This window comes from Gasterosteus aculeatus, chromosome 8, assembly GCF_964276395.1.
Source record: "Gasterosteus aculeatus chromosome 8, fGasAcu3.hap1.1, whole genome shotgun sequence".
NCBI lineage: Eukaryota > Metazoa > Chordata > Actinopteri > Perciformes > Gasterosteidae > Gasterosteus > Gasterosteus aculeatus.
In genome coordinates this window covers 15,376,009-15,401,450 of record NC_135695.1, presented here as the reverse complement: position 1 = coordinate 15,401,450, position 25,442 = coordinate 15,376,009, and the positions used below count along the sequence as shown (strand labels likewise).

The following is a 25,442-nucleotide window of genomic DNA, read 5'->3' as shown; positions in this document are numbered from 1 at the left end:
TGTAAGAGTTTAAATATGCCCGACACAATGCAGATAAAGTATATTGATACATAAAATACGGTAGTGAAAAAAAGAACAGAAAAAAGCAGATATCTAATTGAAAAAAAAAATGTATATATACACGAGGGCCAGATCATTTTTCCCCTGGAGTAGGTGATGCTCTGAAAAAATTAAATAAATTGTTTTTTTGTTGTGTTCAGAATTCTAGAAATGTTTACTGATATGTTTTTTATGTGCACCTAAGGTTTGAGGAAAGCATCTCTGAAAATAGTTATGAGTTATAAATATCATTAGTTATAGAATTGATAAAGTTTTAAAAATAGTATTGCAGAGCAAATGTTAAAAGTTACGCAGAGAGGGGAATCCCTCTTTCTATTGCTGACATCATTTTCAAACAACTCAGTATAATTCAAACTGTAACTGTTGTCGCTTATTACCTTCTGACAGTTAACAGAGTTAAGCAAGAAAACATAATCAATTTTTCATCAGCTTGTTGTCGTAATGGTTGCTTCTCCCCCTTAATGTGTCCCACTCTAATCCTTATGGACCAGTCAGCATGAAATACATATTGACTTACTTTAATGTTGTGTTGATGTTCGCTCCGTTCCCGCAGTTCTAGAAACATCACTCTTTAAATTAGTCAAACAAGGATATCTAACCTCAGCTAAAACTATGTTTAATATCACTGCGTTCAATTTCTTACTATTGAGATATTATTTTCTCTCGAATAAGCAGAGAAAACTGGTGACACTTCGCTCTCAGTAGGCAATTTTAACTCTTTTTTTTTTTCTCAATAACTTTGCAAGGCTGGCCGAGGCAGAGGTTCAGCTGATACAATGCTATTTTGTTGTCAAGGTTACTTGCGTCAGCAGAATCAAAACGGGCCGGCGGCACAGCATCAAGTTGTCTGCAAAGGAAACACTTTAACCACAGTCTCTGACAGTTATGAGAAACCACCATTAGTGCATTATGCATAATTGTACATGCACTACTACCAAGTGTCAGGGAAAGACAACGGCTAGAGCAGCTCTCTGTCGACTATGGCACATTTGTTATTGTGAACCATCAGCATTTCTCTACAAAGGGCCATTTTCCAATCTGCTGCCATGAAATCACTCTACCTACCACTGGTAATGACCACCTTGGAGGTGGATTTCCACTCAATTTATTTTCACGAAAGACGGGAAGTATGCAAAAAAAAAAAGTTTTTATATGAAGATACATATTTTCTACATTCTTTAATATGCAGACCACACTGTTTGTGTCATTGATGCATTGTCTACCATATAAAAATGAAAACATTTTTCTCTTTTTACCATGCTCATTAGATAACATGCAAACAATACCCCTTTTCTGGAATTGTTGAACCACATGAGAATACTTAACAAATGTTCTGTATGTCTTTTTATAGCTGCATAGTGTATTGATTGCATGTGGAGAATGTTCACTTGCACAAATGTAACGGGCAAACACACTGACCCACAGCATGTCTCTTTCCCGTACATTCGCACATCTATCAATGTGCACGCACACTAACACACACTAAAAGAAGCAAAGTGGACGGATGACTTATCTTCAGGGTATCAAGGTCATCTTAACAGAATAAATATGATCCCATAATGATTGTACTTCATGCCCACATTTCTCAGTCTTTTTGATCAGGTTCTCGCTTGTGTCTTTGATCAACTGCTTATCATCACTGATTGGCCACGACGTGTACTTGACAGTCCAGTGTGTGATTAGACAAGGATAGAGAGCATAGCAGAATATGGAGCTGGAGGGCTGCGGGGCAGCCTTCCCATCAAGACGTGCTCCGCTGTAATTAGACATTAGCACCCAGCAGGAAGCCTGCTAACATGAGTCAAACCCCGATTAGAATGATTATCAGAGATAATTCACTTTAATAAGTACATAACAGAACACCGGACTCACGCAAGTAGAGATAAAAATGGATGCTTTTGTAATTACTGCCAAATTGGTGCATGCAGGGCAGCTGATTTTAATACGAGATTCTAAAAGACTGAAACAACCTTTGCATTTCACCAAAATGATTCAAATCCTCCATTCAAATCTTTCTCCGCCTGGCACCAAATATATTCAGGATGAATATTTTACAAATGTATTAATTCATTTTACAGAGATTCTACTAGTGAATGTTTAAATATCAAAAATAAAATGAAGTATTGCAAATTCAAAATAATCTTTTATAAAGAAACATAACAGATACATTTAGTAAAATCAATATCAAGCCTACAAATGTTATATTCCGCTGAAAGTGCTTTCAGCTTGAAACGTAAAAATGTTCACAATATTATGGCTACGAGTGCCTTTGTTGGAAAGAAAAGAAACCTGTCTCCCCAAATGGCCCCCTCACAGATAGTGCTCTTTAATATCAGAGACAGTTAAGCGTAGCTCGAAGCTACTGACATTGACAAGCCAGGCCTGTGGGGACGAGAGGAGATAAGCGCGGCACACGAAGAAATAAAACCACTTGACTCTTCCTGCTCGTCAGCTACAGATGCACAGGGATTACAAAGTCAATGGCTGTTCTTCCGTTTGAATGCAATATCTATTTAGGACTAAAAATATATATATATATATATATATATATATATATATCCACTCCCACCAGAGTGGGATCAATCATCAACTAATTTTACCGGACTGCTCATGTAAGACGCTGTTGGGAGTCCGGGCTCCCCAGACGGGCCTTAGTGTGTTGGGCTGCTGCATTAGGGTTTGCAGGCATGATTAAACTGTTTGTGCTTTGCAACACACGCGTCTATAAACACCCACACACACATACACAAACACACAGTAAAATATGAATGTTGCTTAAATATATCATAGAACAAATAATAGATTGGTTGCAATCTCGAAAATAATGTAGAACCATTGAACGTTTGGAAAGAATTTCTTATTAAAAAAGTACTAAAATAGAGTTAAAAGCAAAAGAAAGGACATAATGTAACTTCTTCTACTGTAAGTTGTTGGATTTTTCCTGTCACCTTCTCGTCTATCTCTCTCAGCAGCAGCAGCAGCATCTGACGGGGCCTTTGCGGACACCTCACAATGGTGTCTCCCCAGGGGGGCGATAATACCCGCCGCCAACATTGTTTTGCTCCTTTCTTCTACAAAATCATACTCTCCTCTACTGTATGCGACTTACTGTACCAAGGGCCAAAGACGTTCTTACCCCGTGGTTTGAGTACCTATATCTTGTACAAAATCGTGGACGTTAAGGGTGACAATTACCCCCAGAGGATTGTAAGAATCAATCTGCGACAAGCACCGGAAAGGATGTAAGTGTGTGTGTACAAGCGCTTCATTTGGTTTGCATTTCGTTCAAACATTTGAAAATGTCAACTGAACTTGACAAATGTCGCATGGATACATTTGACCCCACAAGGTCTTGGAGTAGCTTTTCTTGCTACACGTTTCCGTGAAAATCAAATCTTGTATTCCTTCCTTCCTCATACACACACATATATAAATATACATATGCTACCCTCTGTGTGAGCCCATAAAAAGATCAAATCCACCGCTCAGGCGCATTGGTTGAAGCAGTATCAGGATGCAGAAACTACACGGGGCTCAGAGTTGTGTGATGTTTGGATGGTGCTATGAATGAGAGCGCGTGGGTGCTATGAGTGATGTTGCTTTGCATTCTCCATTGATGACAACAGTTACAAAGCTGCAGAATATCTTTTAATGCCACACAGGCGCTTGGAATTCTTTCCTTACCGCATGACGTTTATTATTAACATGAAATATTATGGTGCAATGTCAAAGGTGAGCTGACCCTAAAATAGAGAATAGTTTTACGTGAATAAAAAAGCCTTACTGTAGTCGGTCCAGTATTGAGAGTGAGGGATCAAGCAGTTGAGCACAGGGGTCTTCTTGCATTGCAGGAACATCCGTTTCTCGCTATATGTCTCTGTACAGAATGTGGTCTTTGTTCGCTGAGAGGAGGAATATTTTTCTCAATTTGCAAAGCTTAAACGGTTGTTTGTGAATTTAATTGCGGAGGAGAGCACACATTTTATTTTTTCCCCACCACTTTATTGCTAGGTGCTCCGAATTGTTTGCCGTTATTCCTAAAGGTGTGAACATGGGTGTGTATTTGCGTCCTCCACTAATACATAAAGTGTTACTATTCTGCAGTCAATCCATTGTAATTTATTCTGTTTGTATCCAGATTGTATTGTCAGATATTCAGTTAATCTCATTTCACAGCATTCTGTCTCGTTAATTTTGATCTGATTTCCTATGGGTAAATATTGCTTGGTGTTGGAGTGGTTCAACTTTGGGAATAAGAAGGAACCGGGGAATAAACTGCTTGAAAACAATGAGCAAGAATATATTACTTTTCATTTTGACAGGTTTTTGGTGGATTAACTTGACTTGGGAGCAGTCTCATGAGCTGGCTGCAAACGTATTGTCTGTTAGTGGCAAGAGCTGTCAAACTGTTATACAAGTCAATAGATGGACTTGTCTGGGTGAGAGAAAAGGTTGAGATGAGCAACAGGACATATTCCTAAACTTTTTTGTTATTTAAAAAAAATGATACACATATTTAGCTGTTCTAGTCTGTGGATCAATTTTTAATCCACAGTGGTAATGGACATAACAAATAAAAAAAAAAGTCTTAAATCAAATAATGATCAACATATTTATTAAAACAGACACCAGGAATATAGTAACATAATAACATAACATAATAATAACAGTGTCATCGAAGAGATAATTTATTTACCAGCAAATTTGTGGCAGAATAAGTATTTCAAGACTATAACACAACAATACATTTCTATAAAATGAGGTCAAACACAACATTAGGTGAACTAAAGAAAATATGTCAACATGAATAATGAAATGGTTAAACATATAAGTCTGTTAATTATCAGTGCTATTAGTAGTAGTCTGATTATTCTTGATATTTTTCTTGTTATTATTATTCAATATTATTTTGTAATTCTGTTTTTTTTATTTTTTTTATTTATTTTTAATTTTTCCCATACATTATTCTGCAATTACCGATTGGCAAGTATTTCTTGACACCTGACTTGATATGAACACAGGTTTGCATTTATGACTGCAGTACACACATTGTACATGCTATCCATATCCTAATAACGGATTAAAACAAAGATACAACTGCACAAAGCTAGCTTTGTGAAAGCTATGCTCTCTTTCTACTGCTATTGAACAGAAAAATATTTGATATATTTCCCCAACGTTTTGTATCTCATCACACTTTTATCGCTTCGGTTTTGCATTGCAATGTGAGATTTAGCGGATTGGATTTATAATAATTTGGCTCACAGTTAATGGACCATTATGCTGTTTCCACAGAGTACGCCCTTAATGTTCATCATGTATTCTGAGCAACAAACGAGTGAAATTAAATACGATTCTGAATTAATAAAGACATTCTTTAATAAATCATATACTACAGGACCATGAAACACAACTATGTTTCCCATTTCAGGGGTAAAAGGTCTGTTTCCTGCAACCGTCTAAAGTCCTGCCACAAGTCCAGGAGGGCATGGCCTAAATAATGTGGAACACAATGTCTCCACAGGCCGCATAGCGAAAGCAGCCCATTAGCCGTGTGACAGCAGCAGCTCACCTGTGTCTACACAGGACGCATTCAGGCACATTGTCACATGTGGATCACCCGTGGCAGGCAGCACTCCAATACACAATAACCGCTTCACTACTTTTAGTGTCAAACGGGGGAAAATAGACTTGAACCATGAACATTTCAGTAATTGTTTTTGCACGACGTGTGCAAGTGGAATGGTGGAAATGCTGTTACGGGCACTTTGAGGACAGCTGTACTGATCAAATAGAAGCACATGCACTCAGACAGTCAGACAGAACACTGGAAATGATAGCTGAAACGACTGCCGCGCATACGAGACCCTCATAGGCCACAAAAGCAGGAACGTCTGACTTTTCTTTTTCTCTCGGTTGTGAAGAAAGGTGGGCGTGATCACCTGTAGACCAACGTAGATGAGCATTGACAAAGCAAAGTGTGTTGGCCGTCTGCTAAAAGAGCTGACCATTACAATGCAGGGGGCGTGTGTCAAAAACTGCGGTTATAACTTATTGATTAACAATCCAAAATAACTCTGTCTACAGGTCTACAGTCATGATACAAATTTCAGCTCACTGATTCTATAGTCTTGTAAGACCCTCATGGCCAGCAGAGTGTGAGAGCATTTGTGTCAGCTTTTGACCCTCACCATGTGTAATGGCTTTTAGGCATAACTTTAATTCACAGTGTATTGCCGCTCATCTGTCGCCAACTCCCCGCACCCTCTTATCCCTTTGCTCGCTTAAAAAACGCATATGTGGCAGTGTGAAAAGAGGTTGAGTGGCACTTAATAGGCCAAGTGACGGCAGTGTAATTAAAATATCTGGGCTTTTTGTGACACAAGGCCCCTTGTATGGCGTCTTCATCTGTGCTGTAGGGAGCAGATACTTTGCTTCTTTATCCAGCGGCAGTCAACATCACCCGTTAACAGATGGCTTTCATCCACTCCCCCCTCCCCACCTGGTGTGAGTGTTCACTGGAGGCAGCAGGTGTCTAAAATCACACCCATGAATTATCACATAATATGGATTGACACCAGTCATTGACATGACAATGAAACGGACCAGTGGACTTTTAAATGTAATGGGGGAATGCATTGTAAAACAGAGCGATCGAGATCTGCGCTCATGCACTAACACACAACTCACTTAGGCGCCATTCGGCAAGTCCGTCCATCAATCCTGTTCAAATGAAGCGGCACTTTGACTCGCTATGGAGGATTTTGAGATCTCTCCGATGGAATTCAACATACTGTATATTATACTCGTTGTCTCTGTTCCCCTCTGAAACCAAGTAGAACACATCTGCTGTTAAATTCTTAATTGCGTTGGAAAAAATATGAGATCAGGTTTTTGGCGCTATGCTGGTAGGACGATTAAGATTTTCTATTTATTGATTGATTTGTTGATTCACTGTGAGAGATTACTATCTTAAGATCAAGTGGAGGTGCTTCTAATTTTGACATTATTAAGTGTCACTAGGCAGGATAGTGTATACATTCATTGCAAATTTATATTACCTTTTCATTAACTTCATAATAATGTTGTCTTAAAAATATAATGTAATCCAGACCTTATAAGACACACAATTTACTATTATATATGACAGAGCATTAAAACCTCACGTTTGAGAAGCTTGAACCAGGAAAGGTTACTAAGACATTTAGTCCACTGTTGAAATAGTTGCAGATTAAATGTTGACTAATTGAATATTCATTTTAGCTCTAAATTCAGCTGGCCCTGGTGCAGTTTTTGTTTTTACCAGTATTAAAAACGTGTTCAGCCGTACACCATTCACAGAGTACGCCCATTTTCCCCACCGACCTCTCCAAACTGCACCAAACAATGCCTGGGATTCCACCGGACGCTCTGCGCCACGTTTCAGAAGCTGCCCAGACGGCCTTCGGCTGTGTTTTGCTACAAATCAGCACCTGCACAAAACCTGCACCAGAGAGACCAGACAAACAAGCAAGAGCCTCACAGAAAATATTTTTCCTGGTAAAAAAAAAAAGAGTCAGTTTAGCAGTTAGTTCAAAGTGCTCTCACCGTGACAAACCTAAAAAAAAAAAAAAAAAGCCTGGGGAGTTGCTTTCACGCAGCAAATTTCCATGAGCCAGCCGCTACTTATATGAAATAGCAGACAGACAAATTGAATATGTAACTTGAGTACACTTGTCAAATATAGGAAATAAGAGATATTAACTGGAATCCAACAAGGGGGGAAAACAGCAGTGAATCATAGAAAGACACCAATGGGATGCTTTTTGTCTACTAGATGCCAGAGAAGGTAAATGCTAGTGAACATTAGTTAATAAGACAATTTACTGAGATTACAGGAGGTCTATAAGGTGTTTTGCATTTAAAAAATGTCAGATAAAAGAGGGCCTTTGATTTGTTTCAGTAACCCCCCCCATCCCTCCCACACAAAACAAAAAAAAGCATTCTGAACCTTTATTGGCACATCAAATATTTTGCGCTACAAAGGTGACAAAGTGAGAAATGACTCATATGTTTAACATTTACAGATTGCAGTCCAACAAGAATCAAGTGCTTTGAGAGTTTATACAGTGGACCCTGCTGTCATTTCTGTGTACCATAGCAGGACAGAGCAAATGCAGAACAAATACAAATCTAAGTCCTCCAATTGATATGCATTAGACGTTCTCCCACCGTTCTGATAGAGATGCCTCTCCAAACAGTCGTTTGGAGATAACAGGACAGGCCTGGCCGTGTTTGCCGCACTAGTGGAACAGCGGGGCGAGGGGACGGAAGGTCGCCGTATTGACGCGAAACTTGACGAGTCTCGTTCCCGCCGTTGCTTTTACTACCCGAGACCATGTGGATCCGCTGAAAGTCAGGCAAGCAAGGGGAGAGAAAGAGGGAGGAAGAGAAAGAGAGGGAGAAGTTGGCAGCACGTGTTAGCAGCTAATGGACTGATACAGATGTGTGTGTGTGTGTGTGTGTGTGTGTGTGGGTGGGCGCACATGTGCTCGCGTCGCAGAGCGAGGGGGACTTGGTCCAGGACTGATGAGATGCTTCAGGGATAATGCCAGGCGTGGAGTTGATATGTGATTTGGGAGAAGGCTTTATGCAATTTTTTACTCATTATTCTTAATCACATACTTCAGCGTTTTCTTCACACTCCCCTTCCTCTCGCCACCACCAACCACCCCCCCCCTCCCCCTCCATCGCTCCCATTCTTTCTGCCGCCTTCTCATATCCTCAGTCTGGTGGCTGACAGTGACAAATAGAGGAACACCAGAGCAGTGTCTCCACACGACTGGAGGGACAAATTATTGCAGGTTATTTTCCTCTTCTTTTCAAAAGCTGTGCTTATTCATGTGGGACTGCAGACTACACAGAGGCTTTCGTTCTGAGATGCTTAATGTCGCTTTATGGATAACACATTGTTAGCCCCCCTGTTCATTGCTCAGTATTTCCACACGACTGCATCCGGTTGATATCTACTTTGTGAGGCAAGATGTTGAGACGGTTCGTAACTTAACTAATGACGGGTTTTACTTGCAGAGCACTGAATCTCATGTTCAACTGGGTGTTTCTTAGGAAGGCAACCGAATCAGCTTTATGAAATGGAATAGTAGGTTACGTTAAGAGAGGCACACCCGATTCTTCTTTTGGATTCACATGGCACTGCCAACTTTCAAACGGCTGCGAGCTCTCAGATCCCTCTGCATCCAAAACGACTGGTATGATTCATTACTAATATATTGCACGCATGTGCCATCATTTTACAACCCCTGCAACAGGAAGAGAACAAATGATCAAACTCAAAGGGTTAATTCCATCATTTGAATTATCAGTGGAGCGATCATAGTTCTTCCGTTTTCAAATGATTCTTTCTGCGTGACTGCCAGGCAGCTTGGCTGGTCGTTGTGAATACTCCACGAAAAAATGTATTCAGTTATTGACAATAAACTTCCCTCGGTGGGCCAGTCATGGGTAAAGGACAAGTAAGTATTCCGAGGCGTAGGCCCCATCAGGGGAATAACTCATAAACATGTCATCTCTTCTTCAGGGAAAGTGGCTCGCAGCCGAAATGCCACGCTAGGCAGAGAACTAGTGGACTGCATAATTTCCCTCGCTGCAACTGACACCTTTTTCCATAGATAGGCACTAGACTGGGCTTAAGTGTGATGGCTATGCATCATTATGCCCAGGAAATAGAGGGTGCAAAAGTGCACTAGCAGTGACTGGCTTACATCTGACAGTTGGCCTTGTTTTACATTAGTCACATCAATTCAAATCCCTTCTCTCGACAGAGTTGGGGATCAAGTGCCAAAGACTTCAGTAACCGAGGGAAATAATTCATGAGTCAAAGACTGCTTTGAGTTTTTTTTTTTTTTTAAATGCTTTGCAGCTGCTTGTTTGAAATATTGCCATTGTCAAGAATTATTTCACTTTTTTGCAAACATAAACCCTGTTTCGGTAAAAATAAAAAAGGGTTGGCTTGTCCATCTTACACAAACCTCTCGTTTCTCATATGGTATCAAACTAACAGTCTTAGGACTGTCAATGTGAAACGTAGAAGTAGTTTGAGGAAAAGAACTTTCTATTCCGCCTCACTGATCAATACTACAGTATAATGTTACCCTAAGATGTTGATTATAATATAATTCCATTTTGAGAGAAAAGCCAACAGTTTTTGTTTGTCTGGTTTATATTTACAGTTTCCTTACTTATAACTCTCTGTAATGCAAATAAAAACTCATGTTTGCGATGTATACTAATCTACATATGAAAAAGGTTGAACATGCCGCTGATTGGAATAAATGTACAACTGTAAAAATAAGCCGGGGTATTTCCTCAATGGGAGAAACGTACAGATGCTGGACAGGACGGTTGTTATGGAACTGTTCATTAAGCTACCTGAGATTTCTCTTGGCTTGGTCACATTATTCTTTATTACCACTCTTTCTTGAATATCTCTTTCACACATATCATTATAGATGACAGCCATAACAAATAATAGGTGGCTACCAGTGCCTTATCAACAGTTGAACCAAGCGAAGCCTGTTGACGAATAACAGTTGTCTGGTTGACTAATTTATCTCACTGTGAGATCGGTTCTTTATGCAGGCTGGCGATATTACGGCCTTATCGGAGGAGAAATAATGGCCAATTTTTTAACCACCGCACTGAGCTAAGTTTATTTCCCAGGACACAGAGCTCCGATCTCTCAACAATTGCACATTCTCCATTAGTGTGCGACAGAAGCCAGACAACGGCGATGTTAACCAAAATCGGATAATTTGAGTGCACGTCATGCTAACTTTTTACCATCACTGCTCCAGTACTGCTGATCAAGTAATTCAATAATGAAATCTCTGATAATACCAGTCCCTACAATTGATCAAAGGCTGCTTAATTTCATGCATTAATTACCGCTGAGGTAATGAAATGGCCCATCAGTCTCCTCATAAACCAGTAAACAGTGTCGCAAAAGAAATTATCCTTCAGGCACGGACGTGATTATGTAAAAGCACTGTTCATCATTGGGACCATGTTTCTTCACATTTTATTTTTCCCTCAATTGCTTAATGTTTACCAACAGTAAGATGTTTTATTTATTAGTTTTGTCATTAAGTTCTGTTTCACATGAATCTGGCTGATCATGCATGCAGTATGAGTGGTGAAATTAGCATCTCATTACTTGCCATAATTAGGCCAATGGCGGCCAGATGTTGTTGATGTTGGACGCGTGTAGGCAGATAGCTGGATCTAGCCTTTCATTATGATCAATTAGTACTTTATAAGAAAGCTTTACTGCTGTCTTAGAATAGAAGCGGCTTTTATGAATGATATAGCAGACAAAACACAAACACTCGCTCGGTTGACTCGCTGCGGTGTTGAGTAGTCAGGGTTAAATAAGTTCAGTGCTAATGAAGTCTTATATCAGGGATTCATAATCTGATTTTGAGTGAAATACTATATCAACCCTCTAACACACGCGAGTGTCATGATGATGTTCGTGGCTGCGGGGCAGCATGATAAAGATTATTTAATTAGAAGTGTTTTTAATTGCAGCAAATGGCTATGTCCTGCAATTCCAAAGCAGTACGTTGAAGCGCCGTTTCTCCGTTTACAAAGCAAGCCGTCAGCAACTCGAGGAAAAACAAAATAATTGTATCCGTAGCCTGTTTTACTGCCAGCGTGTCAGAGTGTAAGCAATATTAAAAGTCAGGTTTTCTTAGAGACCACAATGAATATACGCACCATCCAGAAAAGCAGAGATACTCACATAATTGAGTAGATTAGTTTGTAAGAATTTTTTGTTCTTCAGTCAATGCACGCTGCGACAATGAGATTACAGAAATTCGTAATTATTCACCAATGTTAACATTTCTTTCAAATCAATAATCGTAGCCTTTTGCGGTCCATCACGACTGTACCATGTACTCAACATTTGGCTTGTCTTTAAGATGAGAAAGACTGGACCACCGTAAACTTTAGGCTAGAAGATTAGCCCAATTTAAATCAGCCATGTCAACTTTGTCACAATCGTTGAGGCCAATATGAGGAAGAGCCTTGATATATGAGGTATTCACAATGTTGTATTGGGTGTTTTTATTAATTCTATCAATAAACAGTCCAAAACGTTTTTCAAGAATAATATATTTATCATCATTTTACAACTTGAAAGAGGATTTTCATCATTTCTCACTGCTAATCTCAATGGCGTGAGTGATTTTAATTGTTTATGCAATGACCACAATTTGATTGTGTAACTGCTTTGTTTGACGCTTAAAATACGTAACCTGGTTTCAGTCAGACTGACTAAAGTCAAACTTTATAAAGTGTCACGTCCTTGCAATTAAGCCAAGCACATCTACCTTCATCTGCCGCTAAACATGACAGATGAGGAAGAAATGAAGTGTGTCAATTGCAGTTACAGTGAACTCATTGCAAATGCATTTCCCTGATACGACTTATTGCAGTAATACATCACATCTCAATCCTCAACTTTTCATTTGTTTGTGTTGCATCTAATATCACGCGTCTTTGCCATTAGCAGCCAAACTGGGAAAAAAATAAACGACTTGGCCGGCATACGTCCTAAATTTGATGATCGCGCTTTGTCCTGTCTGAGGGCCATTACTGACCATCCTGTATCTATCTTTAAGCCAATTTGTCCAAGAAGGTTGTTGTCCTTCTCATCATATCAAATCATTATTATGGATGCTTAAAACAAACAACTACTTTGGCTTTCAGTCAGTGCTGATAGTTGCGTTGAGCCATACAAACAAGTCGCATATGCTTTGAGATGCATCCAAATATAGATCATTATATCTGCACAAAATGATGCAATTCAAGTCTCTAATCTTCCAATTATGTAATATATATGCAAATTCTTAGGGTTAAAGCGACATTGCTCTGTCAGTTTTATGCTGTTATCACTGTCAGCCGCAGTGGATGCTTCTAATAACCAGTCCTCCGGAGGGATATTGGTCGCATTGCTCTCTATGTACTTAAGTGTGGCTGAAAGGCACATCCAGAGTCATTCAAAAGGGAGTGAGATTTAAAGGTCACTTTGCGCATATCTTTTTTTATTTTTTTTTATTTTTTACAAAAGCTCACATTCAGCGTGTGTTATTCTGCACGACGCTTGGCCTTGCGCTGAAAATGATTCCTTTCTCCCCGAAGAAACAAACTTTTTCCTCTCGTCAGGAAATACAAATACTGCACGAAATGCTGGATACAGAGTACAAACTCCAAGCTTCCTCTTCAGAAAATGGAATGACTATGGTCACCTGTGGGCCTCTCATGGACAAGAACAGAATGATCATGTTGAGAATATGTCAATTATCAGTGGACAGCAGCAGTGCTGGTGGTCCTCCTGGCTCAATAAAGATCTAACATTAATAAACTATGCTTATCGCTGGGAAGACAGCCACCGATTGATTTTTGAGAGAAGCCCGGAAGAAAGGGAACAATACATTATTTAAACAGAAATATATTCCACAAAAGAAAAAATGTAATGAAATACACCAAAGAAAAAAATAGACATATGACTGCATTATATTAGACTTCAGTCCCTGCCGGGCATCTAATGTTTCTCATCCATCAGCTTCTGCTCCTGTGCCTCCCTTAGCTCTAAACATAACCCAAGGAACATTAATAGATACTTAGAAACATTAAATGAGACCCTGGGTCACCGCCTCTGTGTGTTGGCAACAACAACACTTTGAACAGATTTTGAAGTTTGAGGACTTCTAATTAGTCTCCAGAGCTCCTTCTGTGTTCTTACTCTCATCATATAATATCGGTTTGCAGAACAATAAGGCTAAACAACGGGTGCATTGGAAACTAATGAGCCATTTTACGGAATAGGAAACGGAAAGGAAATTGGCTCAAGCTGCCATTAAGTTCTGACACCCAGTAAGGAGGTGAAAAATAAAAATAAAAAATATAAAAAGAGCAGCCAACTAAGCAAATTATTTTCTGCATGTTACATTATTTGTGTGTTTTGATTTCTATCAAGCTGGTAAAGGATGGAACAAGCATGGCTTTATTGCCATTTCAAGACCAATTGTGAGCTTCGCATAAGAAGAAGCCCTTGGAAGCGTGCCGCGAGGCTGTGATTGTAACGATCAAAGAGAAATGTTTGTCGACTGAAATCAATAGCATCAGGGTTCCTGGAAATTGCTATTAAAGATTCCCATCGATTGCGCGGCTGTAGCTCAGTGACCGAGCGACGGCTCTTTCACATCAATGGTGAATGTTTCCTGGGCGAGTCACATTCAGAGGGATTACCATGATGTGAAATATAATCAAGCCAGAACTGTTTTTTTTGTTTTTTTGTTGAGGCCCCGGGTGAAGAGTAATCTACCTGCATCTAAGTCATGTTGTCTAAAAAAGTAAAACAAGGTGTTCACAACAAGTTGAACCTTTGAGTCCAGGGGGGAAAAAAAACATACAAAAGCACTTATTTGACTTTGAGCAAGGAAACGAAATCTGTGTATTTGTGCATCTTTCTTTCACTGTTTTTGTGTTTCAGAATGGAACACAAACAGTTCCGTTTGTCGGGTTCATGACATTTATGATGGATTTTCATGACAGTGTTGGTCAGTCCGTTTGCTGGACAATGTCGTTGTTCTGCAATAAAAAGGATTTGAACTGAAACTTTATCTTATTGTATGAAAAATGTGGCCAAAATAATGTTTTGGACGATTTTGTATTGTGGTAATCTCGTATGTTGGTAGCTCTGGTGATTCCCACCCACGATGGGGTCTGACTCCCAGTAGGACAACTCACACCGAGAGAAAAAGTTAATCTATTCAGGGAAAAATATCTTCTAAATGTATTAAATAAGTGTTCAGTATTTTTCTTGTGGAAAGTTTTTTACAATGCACAACTGAATAAACAGACAACCGCATATCAAGTTCGCTCTCCCCACACGGTGACAAACTATAATTTTTCAAATCTTTTACACGCAAAACCTTTTAAAACCCAGAATTTTGTGACGCCCTCTCTAAACTTTTACTCAAGGAGCACCACATCCATCCTTGTACAACTTAATCGGCTCCACTGTGGCGCACATACTTCTTCCACTACATCTGTATGTCATCATTTAATATCCATTATATGTACTAATAGAAAGGCATTGGCAGCTTCTTCCCTGACTCGCATTGCTTCCGCTGGGCAGAAGATTGGTGAAGTTGGACGAACTGTTCTCATCAGCGTGGAAACTTTTTCTCAACAGGGTATTATATCTCAGCAAATCCCAGAAGTTAATGACCGCTGTGCCACAGAGGGTTACTCTGTTTTTTTACCAGATGCTGGATTTTTGGAATTCCCCAGATTCTAATGTGCACCAGAACAGCAGTTTTCCAGCTTGAGTACGAGGCAGCATGTAGCATCTCATTATCCCCGGTCACTGATCGAGTGTGACAGACATGAAATCTGACACATACTGCAGACCTCCACCATACATTTCATCTGGTTCCCCATAATGTTTAAAAAATGACTTTCTGCAATGGCAATTGTTTTTACTTTCATGGCGGTTGCCTCAGATATTTCCTGTCGGGTTATTTTCTTTTTCTTTTCTGCCTTCATGCCATGGCAAATGTCAATAACTTTTGTGCTCTTTGAAGGAGATCTTTTGAGATGTTGCACGGATGAGAAAGTTACTCAAGTTGAGCGATTACGTCTCAAGTGTAACAGAAGACATAAACCACACTGAAGCTGTAATAGTATCTCTATTGTCACGTTATCCTTGGTCCCAAGGTGCCGTGTGGTTTTGTAATTTGTAACTGCTTTATGTATGTCAAGGTCCTCTTTTACACATTTAAAAAATGGTCTATATTTAGCATCGCAAACTACATTTTGAAAAATGTGTGACATGTCATCTTTACTGATAAAAATACTTTTAAGTTAACTGACTGCAGCACATATTGCAGGATTACAGTGACACTCACATGCACAAACACCTACATGCCAGAATCACGCACACACACACACAAAAGCAGACTATAACACTGCAGCCAACTGGCCCTTGAGCGCCACTGCGAATGGACCACAGAGTAGGATCTAGTTTCTCTGCCCTTTCCCCTTGCCTTTGCCCCCCCTCAGCACTGACAGATGCTTCCTAACGAAGCCCACTCACTTCCAAGCAGACCCTGTGATAATGAGGCTCTGCCCAGAACTACAGGCAACCAGGGAGCAATGTCAACAGCTCGGAGCTGACCTTCTGAACGGGCTGGCTTCCCCTCGTTCAACGAGAGAGCAAAAGCTGCACCTCATTGTTTGGGTGGAGAGCGGATCCTTGCCTCAGGGAATTTCCCATGTCCAATACTAAAACTGAGCTAAAGCTGTGTAGAGGCTTCCATATTGCATATTGCATACGCATGAACGTGCGCCCACCAGTGAGGGGGCATGTGGACAAGAAAACACACACACGCACACACACAGAGACAGGCAAAACACCACACAATGTGGAAGACAATTATTAGTGATATGTCCATGTCACAGAAAAGAGGATTTTAACAGTGGTAAATCTCAAACAAATTGAAAAATACCAGAGAATCAGCAGACCTCACCTGCATTATATTCTGTGTCAACAATGAATAAATCAGACCAGTACTCGCAGTCAACGAGAGGCCGAAATCTCCACGGAGTTAAACCGTTTGCATTGTTTATAGATACATAGTGAAAACAGACAATTTGAAATTCAGTCTTCATGCATTAATCGTGCATCTCATGTGCTGGCCGCTGCAGATGATTCCTGTTCATTCTAAAAGGTACTTATTTAAAAAATACTACTTGTTGGACCATTTCATGTAATGTCCAATAGCTGAAAAGGGTAACTTGAATTACTAGGTTCATCTTGGGATGGTCCAGCTGCAGTCACACAGGCATGCAATAAAAAGATGGACCTCAGTGGCTTCATGGAATAAAACATTACCAGGAAAACAGACAGCATGGGACATATTGTAAGTATATCTCTCCAATGCATCCCTTGGTGGTAGAGACCCTTTTAAAAGACCAGTCAGTGTTTGGTTTGGTAGTAACACAAACCCAACATTAATCACACTGGATAAGCTCTGCAATCGACGGCAACAGGCACCAACAGGCACCCTCAGTAATGAATAAGTCAACTAATCTGTGCCAGCTTACAAACTAGAATAAGAGAGGCCGAGGGATAACTGCACAGAAATAGAGTAAATAAAGATGTTCAACTCAGAAGCGTGTCTGGTGAAACGAAAGTGTTGCCCGAGCCTGCAAATTTTTTATAGAACGAATTGACTCAAAAGGAAAATAGTTCAAGGAAAAGTGAGCAATCCAACAGCATGTCTTGCTCAAGTGTGGTGACAGTTTGTCAAAACTCCAAAAAAGTTGCAGCCCCTAATTTGTCAGTGAAACGTTCTGGCAGACTCACTAAATAACTAAACCCTTATAGGCTGTTGAAAGAGAGAGAATGAACACACTGCTGCCTTAACAAGGATAGATGGACCAAAGCAGAAGCAACAACGTGGAATGCACAATTGAAATCAAGCATCAAAACACCAGAGAAAAACAAAGTCCCAACATGTTATACATTGAAGTAAAAACCCCAAACGGAAAAGATTAACTTTTCAAACAGCTGCAAGCGTTTGGTTCCATCGAGTGCACATCCGGTGAGGATGCCAGCTGCACTAGCAGGGCCTTCCATGCTCATCAAAGTTTAGTGGAAACGTTTTCTTTTTTTTTTCAACCTCTTGATCCAAAATCAACACATTTCTCTTGCAAAAGATAACTGGATAACTCTGAAGGTGTAGCCCGGTTTAGTTTGTCAAACTGAACAATCACCAATCACCAATCAAACAAACCTGATCATAACCGGTACTTGGTATAATCTTGTCAGGGGCGGCGGCACCTGACTTTGTTCAGCTGGTGTAAACTTGGCGTCTTTGGATAATGAACTAGTAATTATTCTTTAATGCTGCGTTTTAAGATGTTAGCTAACTCAATGAATTCATTAGGAGCATAGTTTACACACTTCCGTGTTATCTATGCTGTTCCACGGTTCTATCTTCTGTTCTACTTCTATGATCCCAATTTATGTTTCATTGTGCAAATAGTTGCCTATATACTGTAGGTGCCTATTACTGCTGGAGGTATTCTCTCTCTTGCTTTTTCATTTTGATAGTTGTTATAACTTGCTCCTTCATTTGACATGTGACAAAGAAGAACAACATGCTGCTTTATAAAAAAAACTTTACTAATGGACTTTTAGTGTTTCTATGTGACACATCAGAGGGAGCAAAAAGTTCCAATGTTCATGGAATAATGAATCGTCACAATATGCAGAATAACCACTACTTCAGCTGTTCTATTTGACTGTTCACTTAAGTGGCTCCCAGTCTCATTAACAATGATCAAGTCCTGCTGGCCCTTTCCTCTTCAGAACAACTTCTGTGGTGCAGACGGAAACATGTAAGACGATTATGGTGGAAAGTACAACCGTCATGGTCGTAATTCCAACAGTTTAGAAACCACTTGAATTTGTGATTAATCCTTCTTGACCGGTCTGTGAGCAGATGTGACAAGTTGAGTTATTACCCCCTTACCAGGAAGCTGTGAAGGAATCTTGGAACATGTGGTGACTTACGCTTCCATATCAGACTATAAATGTTGTTTCAGGACAGACGCTCCCAACGGTGTCTAAATTAAGGACTACCAGCAAGAGGTTCTGTATGACTCATTTTGTGACTCAAGGATACTCCCATTCATCTCCGATCATCAAAAAAGTTGTCACTGAGCTATGACTAATGCCAAATTCAATTACTAAAAGTGAAGACTCTCTCTATGTCCGACTCTCAAGAGCCACAGAGATAGTGGGCTAAATCAATCGGGATTATCTGCGTTTCTGGCTGCACTTTTGCATCATCTTGGAATACTGGGACTCCATCATTTATTTTTGTCCCTGAAATCAGTCTAATCTTAATATGGCACATAATTAAATCTGTGCCACATGGAAGTACCCTCAAGCCACATGTACCTGTGAGAGCACAGCATCTACAAAAGATTTGGGTCATTGCAGATGTGATGGCATGGTGATGGTCAGGAGATTTGAAAATGACGTAACAGACATTACTAGATACAGTATTAACCGAGAGAAAACTAGTCAGCGGGCCCTAAACCCAGTTCCACAAACCGCCATGGCTCAGAAAGTGGAGATGCATTTTTCTGCTGGTCAAATAGTAATTGCAAATGTGCTGCCACAGAACTTGATCCCGGAATGAAAAAGAAAAAGTGGTGTATTGAGTCAGCTTAGACAATTATTACATAACCACAGGGTTCATACTTTTCTGTTGCATGCAGGCCTTGAGGGTCTTCACATAATTTGCTCCCCTGTGTCAGTAAAGATACAATCATACAGTATCTCACTGCACGCCCGCTCTATTATTACGTGTAGCGTCTACTAGTTAACATCGCAGAGAAATGAACTGAATCTGCAACACAGGAATTCCTCACAAAAAAAACATGCTGTAAATCCTACAGCACATCAACCACAGCAAATTTTTCTGACAGGTTACATTGCATATCTTGACAGAATGAGGGAAAGCTGCTCTTTTTCACACATCATGGTGTGTGGGACAGAATTGTGAAACTATTCATATCTCGCTCAAACGACTGTCTCTCTTCTTGCTGGTTGGATGATGAGAGCACCTCCACTGAGAAACAATTAGGGTTTATTTGCATTCAATTTCCAGGCCTTCTGTTTATCTTTTCTTGATTCGCTTAATCAAAGGAGCATGAAGTATGCTGTCATAATTTGTTAATAAGATTTTTGTACCATTTATTATTTGACTAGAAAAAAAAGTATTTAATTAATTTAGAATATAAGGACACCTGCAATAATGTAACTCACAGTCCTTCATGCCTTGCACTTGGAGCTGTATACCAAAACGCCTACAGCGGATAGAAAAGATTAAAACACTGAAACATAGATTTGTACAATTAGGCACCTAGGCAGAGTAAAAAGAGAGAAGAATTGACTTTCACATTTGTCCTTACTATATGGATACTCTTTATACACTGTAGTATGGAACATGAATATAAATATATATATATATATAACAATTAGAAAGAAACCAGGCATACACAGTATTTTATTACACACAGAAACAAACATTTAGTAATGGGCAGACCATCAATTAAGAAAAGATATTCTATGGAGAAATAATTGTCTCCCTGTCACAGTCCAGGTCCATTTTAATTTCCTGTCAATCACCCACAGTATTAATAAAATCTAAATTGCTTTTTCTATTTGTAGCCTCATACCTTTGTGAACACACAAGGGTTTATCTCCAAAGTGCTCAGCTGCATTAAAAGTCAGAATAACAGTTTTAATATTTTTAAAAACTGGATATCCTACATGATTGTCATTGAAGGAGAACTATTTTTTGAAGTCAAAGCCTCCCGTTGGACACAATAATTTTTAAATCACGGGACATCCTGCAGACGTGCCAAAAAAGGCCACAGATCATAAAACATTTCATGTATAATATTGTTTTATCATGCTTATAAAGATAATCTCCATAGTAAATGTGGGCGAAACTGTGTCTACAAAGAATTTGGAAAAGTCTGTATTTTTTTTTTTGTGGAGCGTGATGAAGGAGGGTGTCTGAAAGACTGTCCGGTAAAGCTGAGCTGCAGGAGGTAAAATCTTCTCCACAGTCTCAGGCAAGCTGGATGCATGTCGCCATACTGAATGAATAATTTAATCCTCAAAGTGTACTTCAAAGCTGCTCACCAGGTGGTGAGTCTCCCAACAGCTGCCTCGCAGCCCCGCAGACAGTCAAAGATCGAGCAAAATGATTTTTTCCCCCAAATGTTCGACAAAACTGTTCCCGGATGATAACATTGTGTTGCCGTACAATCATACCTGCCAGCAGACATCCCCCCCCCCGTCTTTTTCAGCTTCTGTCCAAGGGGACGACCGTCGAAACAGTGGTTATTCTAATGAAAGGGAAAGCTTAAATTGAAGGGGGGAAGCTACCCACCTTGCGAGATGATTCCACCATTTGTCAAAAAGCGGCTTCTCAAGATCAGGAGCATATTGTGTTGCTGCGGCATGATCTTTTTCTCATGCCATCACTGAGGATAGGGACACTTGATACAACTCCAGGAGATGATGGGCATCTGCACATTTGTTTGAATTCCAAAATAAAGGAAAGTGCCATTGAGTTGGTGGGTTTCTGATGAAGGCTACTAGGATTTCTTTCAGTGAAACCCAATCCACAATGGAAGGCCTTGTGGTCGGTCATTATTGGCATTGCAAAATCGGCCGGCAGACCAAAAACTGCTGAATGTTGAGGATCTCCCTGACATGGCCGAAACCAAAAGAAATCTTCAGGGGAGAGTAATTTGCATTGAGGGGGTATTTTTGAAAAAATAGGACCTTGTGTGTTTTGACAGATTGCAGCTCGCCCTCAAACTTTAGGCAAGGCGGTACACAGGAAACAGCCAAATATAAACCTCATTATAGTCCACGCCGTCGTAGTTTCACTGACACCTGAGGCATGAAGAAATGGCAGAGGTGCAGAGAGAGCGGTTGCAACGGAACAAAGATGTGTCATGATTGGATGTGACGGTATCAACAACAGACTGTGAATCAAAAACTTTGCGTCGCATTCCCACAAGATGACAGTCTCATGCTGACAGCTTTTTCTCCACATAATGTGGTGAATTTAAAGACATTCTACATAGTGTTTTGGGAAATGCATTGTTTTCAATGAGCATGTGGATATTTTAAAGTATTAGAATTTGAATGGTTAGATTTGATATACTGTAGATGAGTATATATTTAATGAAGCAAGTTTATGTTTTTGTAGGAGCGAAAGATCTTTTTTTCTGATGCAGCACCTTACTCTGCTTATTTAGGGCTAAGTGCATATACCTATGGATATTTAGGGATCTCCAGAAATGGGATATAGCCATGAGGCTATGAGGCTTGAGGAAGAAATTATGAATTGTAATAAAACTGAGTAAGGGTAATGCGTGAAAACAGATTCATGATGCATTGAGTCATCTTTCTTTTCCATTGACTTATCAAACAGAGTTACTGCAGGAGGCAAATGATCGAGCTCCCCTGGAACTCACTACATCTTCCCACTTAACAGGGAGGAAAGAGCTCGCCAAACCCTGCAGGCTGGCCATGCTCACCAAACAAATCATGGCAACACATCCACAGGCAGTCCACAGTAAATTGTTGTATTAACCCCCAGGCAAGGGTCCCTCCTCAACAATTCAATAAGCAGAGACACATTCCTTCACATCCTAAAGGAGAGCTAAGGATTTGACAGCCCTCAGAGCAGCTAAGGAAAGGCTGTCAATGTTATGGGTCACTGTGTTAATTGTTTTCTGTTTCAGGGCGTTAGTCTTTCATAGCTTGTTCCGCTGAAGTCATCATGCTGTGTTTTTGTAAAAAGAAAAGAGTTGAAATGAATGACTCAGCAGTTGCTACAAGGCACATTATTTGGACAGTTTGCAATTAATAGAGTTCTTCTTCTTGGAATAATGATGAACCTGGAATGACAATTTTCCTTTTTCATTTCATTTTTTAGACACACTTTTGAGTTACTCGGTCGCAAAGTTTCCACTGGTTTGTTATTGGAATAGTCTCTATTAAAAAGGCCAATAAAATAATGTCTCTACCATCAACATTCATTATCCCAAACAGTATTTGGAAGCCAACTCAGATAAATCCTTTTTAATCAAAGCCTACATAATCTTAAGCACGCATGCCGCTCTGTGAGGTCTGACTTCATGACCCATAGTTTAGGGAGAAATCCGATGGGTCAGCGGGTGAAGGACACTGTCAGGAAACATTATTTGGGCTTACTATAATCACCAGATCAGATTAATTCTGGCTCGAATTAATCTAAAGTATTATGTGATCTGCAAGTCACGTCTCCCTGCCAACAACATGTTTAAGCTGTCTGATGCAGTGTACATGTTGTCTCGTGTCTATTCACACACCCCATGACACGTGTTCTGTTGCAGGCATCGCTAATTAGGGGAAACGCATTTGTCCGTGTTGCCTGTGCACAGAGCGGACTACAAATTAAGCGGACTGCAACCATTTAAAATCCAGCATGATGTGACTGCCACACTACTGTTCTAATTTGGGCAACAAAAAAAAACACTTGTTGATATTTGCATTTAAGGACGGCTATTCCTGGCAAACCATTCTCTATATTAAAAACGCAGATTTTAAAACCGGAGATAAAACCATTAAATTAGCGATGTATGCTAATGTTGGCATTTTACTCCTGCTTTAAGTAATGCTATTTTGCAACGGGCTGGCTTTCTAAACTCTTTTTTGGCTCCGTGTCTACGCTATAACTCAATTATCCTCAGATAAAAACCACGGCAACGTCAACACGCACAAAACGTGTGCAATAATTGATATTTGTGTCTTGCATCATTTACATAGCAGGACGCAATTAAATATTTAGAAATCTAAAAGCGCATCATAATGGCTTTAAGGTCAGTGTTGTCAGCATCTCCTGCCGAATGAGAGCATTTTGTAAACATCGCGAGGACCTGTGTAATAGGGGGAAAAAAAACTAACTGGGGAAAATATTTGTTTTGATTAGTGCAAATAAGCAGATGCTGTGTGGCGGGGTGAAGCCAGGTTACGAGCAGGGGGTAGATGCTTCGTCGGCCTACAAGACAGGCTGCCTCCATTGCTGCTCACTTTGTGTGTATCAGTTTAAAGCATTGTGTAGCTATTCTTAAACCGCAGTAAAATGGCTTTTAGAAATGCATCGTACGGATGACTAACAGCGTCTTTCATTTTTTAAATTGCAAACATGCTGTGTTTGTCAGTTTACATAATAACTAAATCACTCGAGCGGATTATTGAACATGAGGATAATGTTTTAAGCAAACCCAAACCACCTGTGTGTGCACATTTGTCACTCAATTTTCATACACTGGCATTCAATAATCAGTGGGAAATATTTCGAAATAAGCTTTATCGGTTTGCTTTTTGTAAAATAATTTTGCAGTGGCAGCATGTTTCACTTACTTTTTAGGTATGTTTGTTACACTGGTAATGTCTTCTCTCTGTATTCTCAGTATTTTCAGATTTTGTCTGTCATCATAAAAGTTATGGTTGCAGTCGCATCGTATCTCGTTCATACAGATAGCATAATGTTTTGGATTGCTTCCTATTTTCCCTTTTTTGATCAAACATAAACCGAGTGCCCATGTGCCTTTCAAAGTCAAAACTTTAGAACTCCACTCAGGCTGCTCAATTCTCATGAAGGCAGAACATTTTCCCAGGTGCTGATTTTTTTTTTCCTCCCTTTGCTGTTGAGAACCTCTTCCCCTCTTATAGACATGATCTGACAGGAAATCTTTGAGAGGCAGCACTGTGCTAACTGCCCAGAGATTTCAACTGTCTGTTCTTGCTGGAGGAGAAGCTGAACGCTGGCCTTCTATTAGTCTAAACACATGAAGCCCCCCAATCCCTTGTCTCTCTTTTTTTTTTGCTCTCTCTCCCTCTTTCTTTTGCTCTATTCCTCCCTCTCTCGATCACTTTCCCCTCTCTCTCTCTCTCTCTCTCTCTCTCTCTCTCTCACTACTCATCCCGGTCCTGGCGAGGGGGCTGACAGCTCTCTGCGTCCCGGCCTGTCAAAAAGGGCCTGTTATTCAGCACCCTCCCTCTGGGACAGTCGGAAAACACACACACACACACACTCGCATTAATCCGCACACTCACAGAACATGCTTTCACAAAGGCCCTCTACACAACACACACCGACGCACTCTGTCTCTCTCACACGCATACACAAATATTTTCCTATGCCCATGAAACACTTGCAGATTCAAAAACTTTTGACTGCTCTTAGAGGATGTTCCGCTTGTTGTCAGCATTTCTCCAAATATGCTGACATTTTACACGCGCTAATCAGGATCAAATGTATCATCCATACAGACACTAATTTACTGAGCTTTTGCCTTTTACACAGCAGCCTTGGCACAAATGTGCCTCTTTATGGAGTCCTCTTGTCAATCCATTTGATTGGCTGAAATTCACCAATCATTAGCTACAATTTAATAATGTCTGGTGAATCGGAAGAGCTGACAGGTGTCCAATCAGGAGTTTGAAATTATTCCTTAGAGATTTTTGAATGCTAGCTTGCAAATCAACCTGCAGGTGCCTCCACAGCTGTATTCCCAAGTCCGTCACAATTCTGTGTTCTGTGCATACTAAGGAGAAGAGATTGCTCAACGCTCAGCCTGCTGTCTTGTCCTCACAATTTAGGGGATTTTTCAGATTTGAACGGTAGAGATACGAAATGGATATAGAACAATGAAAACTATCT

The 25,442-nt window shown here is 40.1% G+C and overlaps 1 protein-coding gene across 1 annotated transcript in view; it reads right to left on the bottom strand.

Moving 5' to 3' along the window:
- Nucleotides 1-8,410: 8,410 nt before the first annotated feature.
- The window catches only part of adgrl2a (adhesion G protein-coupled receptor L2a), a 153,461-nt gene continuing 136,429 nt past the window's right edge, over nt 8,411-25,442 (bottom strand). Inside the window, exon 23 of the mRNA XM_078108339.1 lies at nt 8,411-8,448. Coding sequence (XP_077964465.1) covers nt 8,426-8,448 — 23 coding nt within the window. The 3' untranslated portion in view covers nt 8,411-8,425. The remainder of the gene's footprint in view (nt 8,449-25,442) is intronic.